Raw genomic sequence first — 18,587 nt, 5'->3', positions numbered from 1 at the left:
CCGGCTGGTCCTATCAACTGCAGAGAGCACGCCATGACGTTGTGCCTCTTTTGCTGTTTGATTGGCCCTTTGAATCATAACATCGGCCGCGCTCGGACCGAAGCTGAAAAGAAGTATAGAAGGTCTCTGTTTTCTAGCAGCGAGCACAAATTATTGGAGAACTTTAGCAGACTATGTTTTCAGGCCACGCTATATTTAGCGGGAGCTCGCGCTGCCACTTCGATGCATTCTCTGAAGCGCGCGCCTGAAGTGGCAGCGGGCCTTTGAAAACGATTTACTAAAATGCCCTGTTGTGTGCCTAACTCGCAGAACATGATGGCCAGCAAAATTGTATGAAATTCATATTTACACATTCCCAACAACCACCTGACGTGAGAGGGCATCAAGGGTGCATGTCAATTTTAGAAAGTTTTAGTGGGTCGCTTTTAGCCACTTCGATAACCGTACGGTCCGTACCCCACAACGAAATGTAAGCTAGACTCGCTGTTTACATTCTTCATCGAGTGCGGCTATGGAGCGGAAAAGACAATATTAAAACCCTTTTTGGCGAGTCTAGCGTGTCGTGTTATGGTTCAACGTTGCTTGTATTGGTACCATAGCACGGGCCGCCACTTCGAAGTATTTGTGGTGTCTCAAAGAAACTAAAGCAAAAGCAGACAATTTTTTTTAACGTGACACAGAATTGTATTTAACATTGTAAAAAACTTTTAGGTACCCTACGCCACGCAGTTAGCACAAACAAACTATCGCCGGTGTTTCCCACTTTTTTTTCTTCTTAGAAGTGAATGATGTTTAGGAAACTGTTAATGCGAGTATCCAACCTAAGCGGTACATTTTAGTGCGAGTCGATACATTGCTGGGGAAAATAGCAAAAAGCGCCGATGTCGTGTTTGCGCTAACAGTGTCGCTTAATGTACGCATACCGCTGCACAATCAACGCTAACGGAGTGAATCAGTAAATTTGGTGGCCCCCCAAAAAAGTGGTGTTATATTGTTTTGTTTTTATGGTTGAAAGGTTGTTATTTTTATACAAGCAATTTGGTAAAGAGTGCTTCCATTGGGCACCAACTTACGAGGCATCAATTTGTTCTAATACACTAAATTCTGCATGGGCCTTGCGTAAAAATGTCAATATTGCGTTCGTGCTAGCTGTTTCACGCACAGTAAGAAGACCAGTTCATTGCTCAAACATTTAAACTAGGCCTTTCTTACGCCAAATAGACATTTTGCGACTACACTCTATTACGGGTGGTTCATAAAATAATCTACGTTGTTTATTTGGAGGAAAGGAAGCAGTGGTGAGGGGAGGCGGACTTGAATACAAAAGATGACTCTAGGGAACCTCGAACTCTGTAAATATTGCGCACACCCTATAATTCTGAGTTAATTACATCACGTTTGCTTTGTCTGTTTCAGAATTTGTTAACAGTCCCGCTAAAGGCCAAGATGAGCGACAAGTCAGATTCCCCTGTTTACTTGAGCAAGAAGCGTAAGCGAGATGAGGGGGGGGGGGGGGGGGGACTGAAAAAGCATACGAGTGTAACCGTAGCAATCTCCGACCAAGCCTGAACCACACTTTTTCTGAAACCGCGGAGCTGATGCTTTCGACGACTTGATAAAGCAAGCCAAAGCCGTTAATAAGTGTGACTCGTTGTCAGCTGTGATAATCAAGGCGCTGCGACGATTCCTTGAAACCTTTCATCTATTAAAACAAATTGTGCAATAAATCCATTGCCATATTATGCTTGCGATGATCTTCTAGCGGTATGCGTGCATTACGTGGCACTGTTAGCCCGAACGCGACATCGGCGTTTTTTACTATTTCTGCCAGCAACAGGTATTTTCTAGCACTGAGCTCTGCCACTTAGGCTGGATAGTTCCATATCAGTTTTCTAAACATCATTCACTTTTAAGAAAACAAAATTACAAAGACCGGCGATAGTTTGTCCGTGCTAACTGTGTGGCAGTATACCTAATATGTATGTCTTTGCAATGACAAATTACAAACGCGTTTCATGTCAAAAAAAGATCGGCTACATTCTTTTTTTTTTTAATGCTTTAAAATTACTTTAAAGGGGCAGCATGTGCTATAGCACCGATTTGAGCAACGTTGAATTATAACACGACACGCTTCGATAGCCGCACTCAATAAAGAATGCTCTCAGAAAGGTTATAGATTATATATTGTTGTAGGGTACGGTTATCCAAGAGCTAAAGACGATCCACTAAAACTTCTTAGTATCGACACACACCATTGCTGCCTTCTCACCTCATGTGGTTGTTGGGATGCGTAATAAATGTCATCTACATTCGTTGGCCATCATGTAGTGTGAGATACGCACACAATAATTTGTGCTCGCTGCTAGAAAACAGAGACCTTCTACAAGATGCCCGCGCCCCGGTATATCGTTTTCTTTTCCTTCGATCCCAATCTGAGGCAGGTTTGAGCGTGATAAGCCGTTTTTTTGAAGGTGGAATGTTTTGTGAAGATGTAAGTCATCCTTACACATTCAAGTCACCACACCTCGCGCATGTGTTTTGAGCTCCTTGATCAACCGAAAATATCTATAAAACGTTCTTTCAATGGGTGCGAGGATGCATCGCAGCTCCCAAGTATGCGTTTATTTTGCCACGGGCTAAACTAAAGACCTTCTATAGCTCAAATTCGGTGACCGCGAGGGCGCAGCCTTGCAGCTCCGTGAAACCTACACCCGAGGTACTAGGCTTGGCGAGAGCCAAAAAATAAAGCAGATTACATGATAGGAACTGAAGATACCCGTAAGTCACGAGGTCGCTGCTGCCGCACCCATCGTCCGTCGCTCAGAAAGGGGATTTCCTCGGCTTATTCTCTCAGAAGAAGCCGGCGCAAAAAAGGATTTTCCCCTTCGCCTCGCCGTGCTACAATACAAGAAGAAAGAGGGCGAGGAGGACTTTCCGCCAGGCGGAAGAATATTTCTGCTGGTCCTCCTTTAAGTTGAATGTATGCGATTTTAGTATTTGATTATCACTCAATTTTACGGTGTATCTTCATTTTTGTATGTAGTTTGCTTTTTGTGTCCTACAATGGATATCCTGCCGACAAATTTGGGACAGGCACCACAGCACGTCAAGCTACCTCAGGCAGCTTTTTGTCTAGGTGCTTCGTTGGCTTCGAGGCCATGAATAAAATAATTGGTCGATCGAAACTCTTGTGCCAGGCGATTAGAAAAGAGTACTGTTTTGCGTAGCCGTGGTGCCGCATTGGCTCCCACCCTAAAATATGAAGCACCTTCCTAAAACTTGGAGGAAAAAATGAAAGTCGTTTACAACTCCCTGTAACGCCGGATTAGAGTGCAGCTCTTGAGGAGGAGGATGGAAGAATACTGAGGGATAGGCGACTCCCTGAGGTCACATGACCTCAAGGGTCACGTGACCTCGGGGGGAGGGGGGGGGGGGGGGCACGTGACTTCAGGGGGGTGACAAAAAGGTAACTCTCACAACCCTTGTAAACCTCACGACGTCATTATGAGAAACTTCCCATAATGCAACGTGCAATTAGGCCGACGGCGACGCCGCTCAAGCCGGAAACGGGCGCCTAAGAGCTATGCTCTAAAATTCCGCCGAGATCGGGAAGCATTTTCCAGATTTTCTAGGCAGACTAGATTATACGGCGTTTTTTAATATATATTGTGTTCACGTTGCGACAATTGTTATTTTTTTCTATACACGTATGCCCACTTCCTCGTATAACACCCCACAACGGGCCCTGGAGGAGAAAGAACTGATGATGATGACTACTTTGGCAACATATAAAGGTTATAGTAGTCGTGCCAAAAGTCACTCGGCGGCTCCAAGGTGTTCCCTCGCTGACCCACAGGGCCTGAAGCGCAGCGAGCAGAACGTGCTGACGGAGGTGTTCCGCACGCGCATCCCGACGGTGGCGCCCCTACCGGCGGCGCCCTCGGAAGGGGGCACGGCCGCCCAGCTGCTCTCGGCCCTGGCCGTGGTCACCACCGCCACGCCCGAGCACGAGTCCAGCCGCATACGGCGCCTCGAGAAGCTCATCAAGAAGCGCCTCTGACCGGGGCCCCCCGCACATTCCGACCGTGGAGACGCCCACCCGCGCCTTCTAGGCGTGCCGCCGGCAAACCGCGGTTCCGTATTTCCGTCGACCGTCGTTCGGGTCGAGGAGGTCATAAAACGTTTCACCCGGTGTTTGCCTTTTGTCTTTGGTGCGGCGATGCGACTGCTGTGTCGTTTGCAACAGACGGTGTCAAAGTGCTCACTTCGCTACTTCCAACACCTCCTAGATAAGAAGACCGCCGTGCGGAATTTTTAATGTTGCCCTAACGTGGGGCTCTGATTAGAGCTGAGTGCTGCGTCGGGGTTCGCCGGGCACTCGTGCACTTGCCAATGCAACACTCGTGCCTCATATTCGCCTCCTTAGGCGATGCGAAGCACCATGGTCTTCTTCCCTGGGTTTTCTTGGTACATCCCACAATCTGAGGAATTTACATGAGCATCGCAGCGAGGGTCGATTTCACTTAGTTGAGGCTTCACCGCACTTCAAATAACCTACCATTCAATTTGATATTTGCATCGAATGCCAACACTACTTGGAAGTTGTGCCATATTTCTCATTACCCATGGCCTTTGCAGGCAGATGTTCGGTTAGCTCTGCTAAGCGAGTTTCTCACTGCGCGCCGATGCGGTGCAGGGAAGCAACATCCACAGAGCAGCCATTGCAACACTAGTGCATATTTCGCTCTGCCGCAGTGCAGCTGCATGAAGCGAAATATGCAGCCAAACAAAACAGCAGCAACCATATATATCATGTGTATCATATATACGTATCATGTGTATCATTAGTCGCAGGGTGTCGAACCCGAACCGAAAACCGGAACCGAACCGGTATTTTTTTCCAGAACTGAACCCGAACCCGAACCGTTATATTGTTATCGCGATGAACCCGAACCGGAACTGAACCGGAAAAAAAATAACGGTTACCGGCTCATGTCAAAACGGTTCGGCCACGCGCTGTTGACAATGAATGTGCTATCAATGCCTTTTGTTTTTTAAGTGCCGTCAACTGACACACATCTCGCTTACATATTTTTCTTCTCCACTCAGTCTTACGAATATAAACGCTGCATCCATGAATCTTGACAAACGCTGCATCCATGAATCTTGACATAGGAACCAGTATTGCGCTGGTCGCGGCCAGCACGGAAGAAAAAAAATTGAAAGGCTGTGCAAAAAAAAAAAAAAAAATCGCGTCACGGGATTTTATTTTTTTACAATCTCGTAAATCCTAAATGCTGCTGTGTGCTCATTTCATAACACGTTTCTAGAACGCGCGAGTTCTTGAAGCTTGCTTCCATCGGAATGAGAAAAGAAAAGGCTGTGGAGTTTGATAATAATGCATTCGGTTTCGTATAGGCACTTAGAAGCTAACATATTTGTGAGACAGCGAACTCCTCTATTTTAATATTTATCCTATTACGTCCTTCTGGCGTTGCGTTCGGTGAAGTGTTTTTCATATACCGCATCTTGTTTAATGAAAACTTCTTTAAGGGTCTGATTTGAGTTACCGAAGGCTAGTTCAAATAAAGAAAGCTGTATTTTCTCCCCACTGTTCCTTCAATTGCTTACACGCCGAGGTGGTGGGATAGTTAGCGAGTTCTACTTGTAAGTGGGTTTGTAAGGAGGTCGCGGATTTTACAGCTACTGCGTCGGACCCAATTAGATGAAGTCCGAATGCGTAAACGTCGGTGAGGTAACCTTTAAGTGCACATAAAGAAACCATTCCTGGTAGAAATCCCTGAGCCTTACACTACGATGTATCCCGTTTCGTATGTGCTGATTTCAGATGTTTTATTTGTAATTTATTTTGATGTTGCAATTTGTCATTTATAATTTCCGAACCGGTTCGCGAACCGGTTCAGCGCCCCGAACCGGTTCGCGGATCGAATTAATCGAACCGGAACAAAATAAATTTACCTGAACCTGAACCGTAACCGAACCCGTATTTTTTTCGGTTCAACACACTGATTAGTCGTGAATCTTTTTTTTTGTTTTTTCTTTTCGAATTTTGAGGTTTTATTGGATGCTCCGGCATTTTTTTTATGGTCCCCAATTTGCTTCAAAATTTACCAAACGTGCCAGAAAACATCACTGAACTAGAGATCCAAATATTAGGCCAAAATATTATTTTTTTTCTGCAAAATTTTGGAATTTAAAATTTCAGTCCTTATATTTTTCAAACTGAAAATCTCTAGAGGCAACAATGAAAAAGTGATGCCAGCAGCAAGCAGGGGTTCACTCTTTGGACGGTATAATTTGTTCTCAACTCATTTCAAGCAGTTTCATGGTGTCAAATAAGCGCTTTGGGAGCTCGCTCCAGCACTCCTGCAAAAGCCCGAAACAAAGGCTTGGCATACTATGTTTCTTTAGACTGCCCACTTGACCTGCAAACCTGCCTGCCAGTGACGCCACGGCACTGAAAAGCGCGAGACTATTTGAATGTTGGTTTTTCAGCATCACCTTCATTTGCCGATTTCACAACAACTATTTTCAATTACGCGATACTAAATAGTAAATAGAAATACCGGCAAGCGTAAAGGCTCGGAATTCAGAAAATATACTTGGGGTAGCTAAAAAAATCGCCGGAGTCCTCCTAAGAATACTTGGGTGTAGGGAGTGTTCACTGGCGGCTTTAGCAGAGTCCGCGGCTGCCGAGTGCGTGCTGACGGCGAGCTTCCGGAGTTGTTTTGGAGCGTGCATTCCACACCATCAAGAGTGTCGGTCCTAGCAGCCTATTAAAGTGAGCTAGTTCTGAGCATGCGCTCTAAAACATGTACATACCACCCATATGTATGTATGCCTCCAACCATGTAAGGGCAGTAGTAGATTGATAGCAAAGTGTTCAGTTGAATTTCTAGTGAGGCTTATTCATTGCCTGAATGCTGACTTCAGCATGTTTCAAAACTGGCTGTTGCAGTGGTTTTGTTAAAAAGAATGGCTCTTGTTGCAACATTCCCATTGTCATGTGCGAGCCAAGCAACTACTGAAGAATTTGAAAGAACAAACTTGCAGCACAGTGGATGCTGCCAACTGGTTGCACGGAGATTAGAAAGCCAAGAAGTTTTTGTCATTCGACCGACCCAAGGCATGGATCTCAAGTATCTATAGAGGAACGAATGAGATTGAACAATGGGCTTGTGCTCTAATGTGGAGTTTTGGCTGCTCCAAAAGGATACTGACCAATCACATCATCAGTGATGCGATTGGTTCGAGGGATTTTGGAGCAGCCAAAAGTCAATTTTGGAGCAGCAAAAAGTACATTTGGAGCATAAGCACACATTTCATTTTTATTCATACCTGTGCAAATATTGCATTAAATTATGTTTATGTCTACTGTGCTTTCGTGCTTCTGTGCAAACTTTTGATGGCATCAACATGACAGGTTTCATTCCCTAGCTAGCAGTTTAATTGCGCATAGAAGAACAAGGCACAGTAACAAAATGCTGATTGATATGCATGGTTATTTTAGGTATGAAATGAAACATAACCCAAACAGTGTAGTCCAATGAAATAATGCTACAATATAATAATTTCGAGCACCCAAATTGATGTTTTCTTCAAGTTCTATAGTCGTTAACAAGTTAAGAAGGTAGGAGAAGCTCCTCCAAAAGCGTGATGCGCCAGTTTCAAATCCCTCCGCAGTCGAAAGAAGAGTTCACTGGAAATGCTCTTTGTTCCGCTTCAATGGATAGATATTGGCTACAGAGTGATGCCAACTTGCCTCCGATTCCACTTTTCAAGAAAGCGGCCTTTGTATCCATCGGAGGGGAAACCTAACCCCACAAAGTCGTATTTGTTTCCATCGAAGGGAGAAAACTCTCATCTCCCTCTCGTGGCTTCCACAATGCTAAGTCAAAGTCAAAAGATAAAGAAAATATGTACAGAAAGGCAAGACCCTCCTCGCGCGTTGGCTGCGACATCACGGAAACGATGGGACGCAATTGGATGCGGAGGTGGAGGAGGGATATACGATTCCCTTTGAGGGGCATTTGCCGCTACCTTCTTGACTTGTAACCTACTATAGAGGTTGTGATAAAACTGTGGTTCTTCATTTCAATAGGATACAAAGCTTTTATCATTTGATTATGAGCATCCATGAAATTCTATAAGCACAGGATACCCAAAATCAGCAAAAAAACAAAAACAATAAAAATGCTTAATTAAAAAAAAAAAATCTTGCTAAACATATTGAAAATTTTTCTAGTTTCCACTTACTGCTCCAGCAAATTTAGTTTTAATTTTCTGTACCCACTGTGCCATCACACAGATGGAACTTATATAAAGGTAATAACTAAATGAGAGTTCACATAAAAAAAATGAAACGTTTACGATTCTCTGTAGTGCAGAATTAGAGCATAGCTCTTGAGGGGGAGGAGGGAAGGGTGCAGAGGGGAAGGAAGGGTATGGAAGGGAATTCACCGTGGGATTGTGGGACAATTTCCCCGCTAAATTTGGCGGAAAAATTTCCCCACTAAGTTTAGCGGAAAAATTTTCGCGGGAAAATTTTCCCGCTAAATTTGACAGGAAAATTTTTGCGCTAGATTTAGCGGAAAAGATTGCCCGCTAAGTTTGGCGGAAAAAGTTCCTGCTAAATTTAGCGGGAAAATTTCCCCAATAAATCTGGGTGGAAGTTTCCCCCCTAAATTTAGCGGAAAAAATTGGAGGAGTAATTTCCCTGCTAAATTTAGCAAAATAATTGCTTGCCGCGGAACAATTATTTTTCTAAATTTAGGGGGAAAATTTTTCCGCTAAATTTAGCAGACAAATTTCCCCCTAAATCTAGCAGAAAATTTTCTCGCAAATTTAGAGGGGAAAAATATTCGCCAAACTTAGCGGGCAATTTTTTCCGCCAGATTTAGACGCCATGCGACGTCACCCTCGTGATGTCACACGTGGTGTCATGTGTAACGTCATTATGGGAAACATCCCATAATGCAACGCGCAGTTACGCCGACGCCGCTCGAGCCGGAGAGAAGCGCCAAGAGCTGCGCCCTAAAAAAAATAATTGTACAGAGCTGTTCATAAAAGTTTTCTTGCAATACTCACGTATCTGTGACGAGTCATGATAGTGAAAAGGCATTGTCGGACTATCGCTACCATATATACTAAACACTGTTTTTTCCCCATAAAATGTGGAGTGTTTTTTGTTAGCACGTGGGTGCACCGCAACAAAGCAAGATGCACAAAATTGCAACGCCTATTACGCGGCGACAAGTACCCACAACGATGCTAGCTATACGGGCATGAGAAATATTGCGGAACTTCGGAGTACCGTAAATGTTTGATGCAAAGGTCAAATTGAGTATGATGTTATTTAAGGCGATAATCGAATCCTAGTTTTGGAAATTCCCACTAGCCTACTGTAACGTTCTGGCCACATAAAATGGGCTTGATTTATTATATCTTGAGTACTAATAAAGTGAAAATAAGTTTTGTGGCAAGGTTGGCACAAATTTCTCACATTTGGGCAAAATGTAGCAGGATGTAGCAGGATAAGTGCTTTGGCACAGTTTGGCGCAGAAATCACATCACTGCATCATGTTATTCCGTGACTTGCCATCGAAAATATATGAAAGGCCGAATTATGACATCTGATATACATACAGATACAGTGGCCTGGCAAGAGAGCCACTACGTACTGCAACACACCTGATAAAATTAATAAAAAGGACGATGTGCTGCTCATGCTAGTTCGATCTAGAGCTGCCTTGCCAATTGCGTCACTTTGAGTTTGACCTCCTTATTCGAGACACTCCTTTTGAAAGTACCACAATGCTTCTCTCCTATGCTTACAGCTGTGATGCAGAGAAGTGCCACCAAAAAACAGCATTGTATCAACAAGCCTAGTGATTGAGTCGTGCAAGTCAAAAGCCTTCCTAACGAGCACCTCTCGTAAGAAAATGCTCGTTTGACAAAGTAAACCAAAGTTCTCGCTAATTCCCCGCTATTTTTGAGGTGCTCACCTTACCACCATAAGGAATATTTCTGTACAACAAATAAAATACACAGCCTCACAAGATGTAAACGACCACTATTACAATCTTGCAACTTGACACGAGACTGAGGTATGAAAGAGGAACATAAACATAGAAGGAACTGAAAAACAGGGAACAATGCCAGAGCATTTTTTGAGACTGTAAACAATTTTGTATGTGTGTGTATTTTTAATGTATCTCAAAGGGGAGTGCAATAGTACTTTGTTAGCGTGAGCCCAGAAGTCTCTATCTTTTGAAGTTGATGAAAAAATTGTCTTGCTTTGTATGCTTATACAGCCTCGATGTTGGTACGCCTCAACGGGTGACTGGTCTCTTAGCTGCAGATCAGAAATGTAGCCACAGCAATACAACCGCTAACCTGGGGTTTTTAATGTGCATCGCACAGTAGTGATCACACAAACACACAATCGAACCCAGGAGGTTCAGTGCAAGCTTTCGCTCCACGCTCCGAGCTGAGATACGTTAGCCCACTTGGCCACCAATACCCCCCTTGAAGTTGATGTTCCAGATTGGTAGACTTGAAGACGCTTCTTCCCAATTCTATTCATTACTTTTTTTTTTTAGGGTGTTGGTTTTTGTATTTGCGGATGTAGTGTCAAATTTTCGCCAAAAAATAAACCTTCTTTTTTTGTAGAAGTGGAAGGTTAAGTTAAGAAGGTTTGTCATAGCTGTTATCTTTTTGTTTGTTGAGGGGGCATCCCATTGTCCTGTTTTGGTTGTTCCTTTGTGAGTCCTAGCAGAGGGCAAGTTGTGTGGTTGGCAACCTTGGAGCTGTGAGTATATAAACAGGTGGGACTGAATAAATCTTTTATGTTAAGTTGCAACACGGCAAACATCCACCAGCTTGCCTGTACTCTAACCGTTTTTTCAGTTATAAATTTAGGGAATTAAGGAATTAATGGCACGAAAATTCAAATAACATGCAAGCAACGGAAATCTATTTTATGACAGAAACTTTTGAATATTGTTCCGAAATAATTAACCTAGAGCTACTAAGGAATTACTGTACTAGCTTCGGCATCATTGTTAAAAAAAAAAAAGTTCAGATGTTGCGCAGAGGTGCCACTACACTGTAGACCTACCTTGGTTTCATATCTTTAATTTTTTGCGCTAAACTCATAACCCCCCCCCCCCCCCCCCGCCCCCAAGGTGGTTCGTACATCCAACATTTTTACCAAATAGAGTTCGTAATAAAGATGTTTGAATGTCACATAAATCGGCACAGTTTTACTAGGAGAAACATTTATAATTGGTAAAAGCATTCCCTCATTCAAACTTCCGAAGATGCATCCCTATTCAGTAACTCCAGGGGCCCTAATTTACACGGCGGGTCCGAGGGACCGGGACATCGCCGCCTGCTCCGATTGGTCAGCGGCGCAGAGTTGTCCAATTGCAGCAAGCGGCAATATCTCTGTCCCTCGGTCCTGCCGTGTAGATTAGGGCCCCAGCTCAACAGACTTTAATCAATCATTCATTCCGCCTTTCGTTCCACATTATGCCGTGTGTCTTATGTACACGAAGTTGCGTGTGATGGCATGAACCATGTGATGTATGTCCCCAACGATGGGATGCGACCCGATTCAGCGCAGAGTGATGCTGACGATGCGCACGTCGTCGTACGGCTTGTCCGTCTTGGGGCTCGTCCGAACCGTGCTGATGTTCTGGACGACCTCCATGCCCCGCACCACGCGTCCAAACACCGTGTGCTTGTTGTCCAGCCACGGAGCAGGAATCACTGTGATGAAGAACTGGGAGCCTGCAGTGGAAGCAGATGCAAGGGCTCACTCCGCATCTCCAAGGAACAGCGGAGCGAACTTACAGTTCATGTACAAGGTGTTACGAATCGAAGGGCACGCTATAGAACGAGCCGGAAAACTCGGCACCTGCATGTAACGGGCTCCAACTGCCACAAAACATATATTTTAGTACTGCAGGGGTTCTCAAACGTTTTTTATCTCGAGGAACGAGATCTCTCTTGATTTATAGCCGGGGGACTAGAGGTATGCATGGGCCGTGAAGCCTGAGCCGGTGGGCCGGGCTCGAGCTTCACAGCTACATTCATGAAGGGCCTGGACCTGGACCAAGGACGGGCCTTGCTTTAAAGTCTACAAGATGGGCCAAAGCAGACCAAACTGGCCGTTATTTTATTTATTTTTTTTATCAGCAATGTTTTTGGAAGCTTGTTTAGGGAGTATGGGGACAGAACACAGTGGGAGGAGACCCAAATGCTGAATGTACTGAATGTATGTATGTGTGTGTGTCTGTGTGTGCATGCATATGTGTGTATGCATGTATGTATGTATGTGTGTGTGTGTCTGTGTGTGCATCTGTGCTTACGCAGTTCGGTCTGTGTGCACTGAATGCTCTTCCAGAGCACTAGCGTCATGGCGTTCATTCTCGTCACAGGCGGGGGCGGCGTCATACATGCTTCTCTCCATCAAGAGGCACGCGCCTACACAATATGCACCCTCGCAAGCGTAAACCATCTGTGCGTACCAGTGCATGCATCCACAATATGGGTGAAGAGGTTCTCCTCGGGGGTGCTTTTCCTAAACAACATCTTGCAGATCACTGCAAAAGACGGCAATATTTTTTTATATATCTTTTTTTTATTGTGCACAGCGGGAGTGGGCAATTTGGAACTTTGCCAGTCTTTTCTTTAAACCCGTCGCGGCGTTTTTCTTTCTTTTCAACTTTGGCACATGATTTTGTTTACTTTTGCTTGCCATTTCTCTTTTCCGTCCTTTTCGATACGCGGGTTTGGTCGCAAAAAAAGCCAATGGGGGTGATTTTTTTTTTTTTTTTTTTTGACGAGCTGCTTAGGTCTACAGATTGGTTTGACTAATAGCAGCCACTAAAGGAAAAGAAGGATGCTTACTGCACTGACTATCGGGTACCGCAGTCAACATGTGTAGCAGTCGCAAGCGAGCTGCTGCAAGATTTGTGAGCTATTCATACTGGGCGAAAATAGAGCGGGCCTTAGTGGCCCCCGAAAATTAGTGCCGAACCGACCCGGTGCTAGAACCCCTGGGCTCCTAGGAACGCAGTTTGAGAACCCATGTAGTAGTGTATTTTAGTCTGCGAAATTTTAAAGCATAGCTCATGTCGCACGCAATTAGAGAACATCCAGACATTTTCGACGGTGGGTGCCCGAGGGTTGTGCTTGTGGCGCCATCTCCCAATAGACGCGGCAAGGACTCGGTAACTGTCGTCTGATTTCAACCGAGTGCTTGCTGTGCCTTTCGGGAGATGGTGTCACAACTGCAACCCTCAGGCAACTCTGTCTTCTGCGTTGGCACCCGACGTTAAAAATGTTGCAATGCCAAAAATCAATTGAATTGACCGAACAGTCATTGTATTGTCGACAATCTGCCCTAGCAATGCCTGTGAATTGAAAATGCTCTCAGGAGATACTGGTTAGACTGAGAAGAGAAAGAAAATTATACTTTAGGTGCAACTTGGACAAACAAGCACGGTGGAACTTGTAGTTTTGTCGAGTGTTTTGGCTATGTGATACCTGGAAATTGGTATCTCAACTTAGCAAGCTCGCATTTTTCTTGAAAATCTATTTCCGTGGTTATGTTTGCCCGGCAATATTGCGAAGCTTAATTATGCTATTTTCGTCGACCAAACTGGTTTTACGCAGCGATTAGTTGACAGGAATTGGAAAGTGTAGAGGAACTCGTGTATTTAAGTTTCTCTAAGCAAGACCGACCGCCAAGATGCAGCCCTGAGGAGAACCTTGGCTCTCGAGGTTGGGTTGATATCTTCCAAACTTATCTTGCAGCATCGAGAATTTTAAAACAACTTACGACGAGTGACTTCGGAGAGATACCCCAGCTCTGTGTGATTGGGGCGCCTGGAACACGTCTCCGACTGATGTGTTTACCGCGCCAAACAAGGTGGTCCCTCGATTTCCGCTAATGACATCACAGAAGCGTCATGTTGTCGCTGGCCATGGCGGTGTCGCAGCAGCTATGCTGGACATGGCAGACGCCTGTTCTGCTGCAGGTCACTCTTTTGACAGTCCATGGAAGTCAGGAGTTTGGACTCACGATGACAGCGACACTTGCATTCGGTCATACTTTTTGCCACTGCCAACCACCAAGATTGCGACATCTGACAGCATGACACTCCGGCTTTTCTGATGTCATCACCACTTGGAGACCACTTGGAATGCAATGGCGCTATAGGACGTTAAACACTCGGAGGCGCGTTCCAGGCACCATATAGCGATGGACAATTCTGCCGCTCTATCGAGACAGCTCGACACCGTTACCGTTGGTGTTGGGTCCCGCGTTGGCCATGCTGAGTGTGTACGGCCGATCGTGCTTCAGGGTGGGGTGGAACTCGTCCTCGAAGTTGCCTCCCCAGATAGACTCGCCACCGGTGCCCGTGCCCGTGGGGTCTCCCGTCTGCACCATGAAGCCCTTGATGACCCGGTGGAAGATGTGGCCATTGTAGTAGCCCGCCTTGGCGTGGACGCAGAAGTTCTCAGCCGTGCGGGGGCATTCCTTGACAAACAGCTTGACGTGGACATCCCCCATCGAGGTGTGGACGATGGCCGTGGGGAACAAGCGCTGCTGGGCCGAGGACTCCGTGGCCGAGATGATGTCCTCCTTGGACGGCCGCTCGTTGAACACGTCTCGCTCCTCCGTCTTGCCCTCGTCCGGCTCGCGCCGTGTGAACAGGTAGAAGCGGTTTTTGCGGAATGCCGTGCAGACGATCGTGGGGTCCGCCTCGGCCGCCTGCAGGGTCGGGTTCTCCGACGCCTGCGTCTCCAGGGTCGGCGCCTGCCGCCCGGGCACGCCCTGGTACAGGGCCAGGTGCAGAGGCCGAATGTTGTCGTTCTTGCCCAGCAGGCGGCTGCACGCGTGGGTGCGCAGGTTCACCAGCTTGATGCCCAGCAGCGTCGCGTACAGCAGGAAGTGGCCGCTGTCGTCGTACGTCACGTTGCAGTAGTGGAAGGCCTCGGACTTCTCCAGATCGCGGTCGCCGGCCATGCGGCGCCCGAACTCCATGTCGGGCAGCTGCTGTTGCATCTGCTGCAGCTCGGACAGGTGCTGCAGGCTCTCGTCCAGCACCAGCGTCAGCTTGCCCGTGATGAAGCGGAAGACGCGCACCTTGCGGTCTGTGCTCACCGTGGCGAACTGGGTGCCGTCTGGCGAGAAGGCCAGCCCCGTCGGGTACGACTGGACCTTGACAAACTCGTACAGGTCCGTGTCCAGTTTGGACTCGAAGCGGACGCACTTGGGAAAGCCGTAGTCGCCGCGCTGGCCCGTCCAGTACTCCAGGATGCCCTTCTTGTCGACCGACACGACCGTCTCGAACTTAACGTTGTACCTGAGGACGGACAGCGGCGCCGAGTGGAGGGACGGCAGCGCGTGCAGCGGATTCTCGTCGCCTCGGCCGTCGTAGACGTAGATCTTGCCGGACTCAGCGTCCGAGACGGCCACTGCGGCGATGGCATCCCCGGAGCCGTACACCCACTCGCAGCGACCTGGGGTGTAGGGTAACTTCATCATGTTGATGAGGTCAAAGTTGACGACGTCGAACACCTTAAGCGACTTGTCGTTCGAGACTGAGCAAAGGAACAGACCCGTCGAGTTGGCGGCGATGTCCTGCACGTTCCCCAGGTGAGTCCGAAAGTGTTTTACGAACTCGATTCCGTCGTCTTTCTTCTTCCAGAACTTCAGGTGCCCGTCGCAGCTGGCGGTGATCACAAACTCTGTCTTGGTGACGATCACATGGGTCACCACGTCGCGGTGCATGTAGCTCTTCTCGTACCCGTCGGCGCACGGCAGGTTGTCCAAGTAGACGTGCTCGAACGGGAGGAACTTGACCTTCTTCGGTTTGGCCGCCTCGGACGGTAGAGGACCGATGACATCCTCGTCAGAGCCGTCATCCGCCGGCGCCTCACCATCATCGTGTTTTCGTTTTTCCGCCATTTTGACGCGGTTTTGCTGTTTGTTTACGTGTGGCGCGTGGCTGGCGTGTGGCGCTGCCAACGCTGCCAAGATCACCTACATTTTTGTTTTATAAATTATTGGGTTTTATTGCGACATTATCTATAACTTGAAGCAATTCTGCCAAATGAACTTCAAAATATATATAAATATTTTTTTAAAGTAATTTTTCACTCCTTCGGTTGCCTGCGAACGCTCGTCCGATTTTTGCTCGCAGCGGCGCCCGTGAGGTCAGCAGCATCCGGGACATTTGCGTCCGAGTCCATTTCTATTTTTGCATCAGTTGGGAATTATGTGTGCTTTTCTTTGTTGTGTCTTTTAGTGATGATTCGTGTGTAGTCCCCCCTGTAACCTGCACGAGGTTACTGTACAGTGTATATAGCCGACCAAGTTACGCCTGTAAATACTAACAAGCATAAATATTCGTCGTCAGTCCGTTAAAACGAAAGGGCCGTTGCGGACTGGTGCCAGTGCTCTTTTTTCGCCGCTACGAACATGGCCATGGTTCAGCATGACGGCAGTCAAGAGACGTTGGATAACGGTGAGTGCCTGCTCCGTTCGGAACCTTCGCGAAGCGAGGGTCGCCAGCGTCGGACGGGGCCCGGGCCGCCCTGTCACCAGGAAAGGCGGCCGCGGTCGCCGCGTCGTCTGATGCTCCTGACGTTGCTCGCGTCAACTGACGTCCCCCGCTCCAGTTTCAACCCCAAACCGAAACTCTGTTTTTTTATTTTTTTCGCCGACACCGTTCCTTTTGGGCTTGCGAGGACCCGAGCTCGGCGCCGAGCCTTTCTTGTTCGTTTCGTTCTCGTCCGTTGTTCTTTCTTCTTCTTTTTTTTTTTCCCCCGTCGTTTCTTCCCCGTTTTCGTTCTTATGCTGTTTGTTTTCGGACGTGTATATCGGCCCGAGTACGCATGTCCGGACGAGATGCGGAGAGGCAACGAGCGACAAACTCGCAACAAAATGTCCTGCCGCTGTACGAACCGCTCGGTGACTTGTGTCCCTTTCATCGTTTCCCCGGTTTGTCTCGTTGCGCGTTCGATGACACAGTTCATCGGCGACCAGCTGGGCGAAAAAAGCCTTTGTGCCGCCGGAGCCCCCCGCTCTCGTCTTCCTCCGAAGAACGGAACAAACAAAAACACCGACTTGCTTGAAAAGCCCTTTTAGTTTTTCCGTGGGGTTTTTCTGGAGAATAAGACTTCCCCCACGAATGCAGTGATGTCTCCGAATGCGTTATGCACTTCCTTTTGGCATTTCTAGCCTTTTTCTTTTTTTTTTTTGTTCTCGAGCAGTTTTGCGACGTTGCTGCTCAAGGTAGTGCCTCGTATAGCTGGGCGTAAATACCAGATGCTGGTGGACTTGCGGCCCGAGACAGACCTTTCGGTACTTGAACCGTGCGCAGAAGCGTGCTGATTGAAGGAGATACCTCTGTGCTGTCAGGATTCGTCGCGTTTGTCTGCCTTGCCAGCCTTGCAACCAGACGATGTTTCGTGCCTTTTTTCTTTTCTTTTTTTTTTTCCTTTACCGTTTCTGCGTGCGTTTACGTCGAGCATTCTGTCATCGCAACTTCGTTTCATATCGCTAGGCGCGCGCAACTTTGTTTGTAGCCGGTCGGCCCACGTATCTGCTCATTGCGATAAGACAAAAAAAAAAAAAAAAAAAAAAAAGCGGAGTGGGTAGACGTAATCTGACGCGGTTGCGTTTCGACCACTTAAAAAAAAAATATATATATATATATATTTTTTTTTTTTGGTGTCCTAACCGTGACGTAGGTGATCTTAGCTTCCTCGTCTTTACTTTTTTTATTATTATTTTAGGAATTCACGTGTGCAAGTGGTGTAAAGCATTTTGTGGGACTCGTTTTGCAGAGAGTTCAAATTGCAGAACTTTAGGTGTTGTCTCTCGTTCGTTCCTTAGTGCTGCCATTCTCATGTGTTTTTCTTTCGCGTTTACATTAGTTGCCAGTGCAGAATCTTTGCAGTCTTGTCACCTTGAGAAAGAAAACAAACATACCCCTTGTGATTTGCGCAGAAAATTACATCGTAGGTTTGACTGGATTTTTTTCGACTGAATTGTTGGCCCCCAACAGCAATCTTTTTAAGGATATCTCGTTTCTGGTAAGAGATATGGTCAGGGCTGCATCAGTTAAAACAGACATTTGTGCAATTTTGCCTCAATTAGCAAATATTTAAGACTTGCCTGTTTCAACTTATAGCAAATGGGTGGTTATGTCAGTAACCTTCGCAGAAAGAAATCTAAAAAAAAATGTCGGGCATTTCAGCAGGTACTATGCCAGTATATTCCCTAAAATTTCTAGGAAAAAAAAAAGTGGGTAGATTTGATCCTATTATAAAGTTTCCACACTCTCCTATACCGACTTGACACCGCAAAGCCACTCGTGTGTCAAACTGTCTTCAGATGTCAAGAGCAAAGGACCACTATACTCTGTTCACCCTAAGCTGAGACTGCAATCAATGCCACAAGCACGAGAGCTCGAGGTTGCTGCTTTGAAGCATTCTTCCACAGAACGAGTGCTCTCGCTAGAAATTCATGGCTCGAAGCCAGG

At 46.6% G+C, this 18,587-nt stretch overlaps 3 protein-coding genes across 3 annotated transcripts in view; 2 read left to right on the top strand and 1 right to left on the bottom strand.

The window, feature by feature from the left end:
• Positions 1-4,192, top strand: part of LOC8032942 (vacuolar protein sorting-associated protein 53 homolog) — a 45,259-nt gene extending 41,067 nt beyond the window's left edge. Inside the window, exon 21 of the mRNA XM_040212743.3 lies at positions 3,857-4,192. Within this exon, the coding sequence (XP_040068677.1) occupies positions 3,857-4,060 (204 nt within the window). The 3' untranslated portion in view covers positions 4,061-4,192. The remainder of the gene's footprint in view (positions 1-3,856) is intronic.
• Positions 4,193-11,265: 7,073 nt separating this feature from the next.
• Positions 11,266-16,079, bottom strand: LOC8032949 (peptidylprolyl isomerase domain and WD repeat-containing protein 1). Its single transcript, XM_029975458.3, has 2 exons — positions 14,338-16,079; positions 11,266-11,814 (listed from the first exon to the last, which is right to left on the bottom strand). The coding sequence occupies exons 1-2, from the start codon at positions 16,004-16,006 to the stop codon at positions 11,639-11,641; spliced, it is 1,845 nt and encodes a 614-aa protein (XP_029831318.2). The 5' UTR covers positions 16,007-16,079; the 3' UTR covers positions 11,266-11,638.
• A 187-nt stretch (positions 16,080-16,266) lies between these two features.
• The window catches only part of LOC8032945, a 54,163-nt gene continuing 51,842 nt past the window's right edge, over positions 16,267-18,587 (top strand). The window contains exon 1 of the mRNA XM_029975452.4: positions 16,267-16,565. Coding sequence (XP_029831312.2) covers positions 16,520-16,565 — 46 coding nt within the window. The 5' untranslated portion in view covers positions 16,267-16,519. The remainder of the gene's footprint in view (positions 16,566-18,587) is intronic.

Source organism: Ixodes scapularis, unplaced genomic scaffold (assembly GCF_016920785.2).
Source record: "Ixodes scapularis isolate PalLabHiFi unplaced genomic scaffold, ASM1692078v2 PGA_scaffold1__304_contigs__length_218370807, whole genome shotgun sequence".
Taxonomy (NCBI): Eukaryota; Metazoa; Arthropoda; class Arachnida; order Ixodida; family Ixodidae; genus Ixodes; species Ixodes scapularis.
Note: the sequence above shows the minus strand (reverse complement) of the source record. Positions and strands in the feature narration are given on the sequence as shown.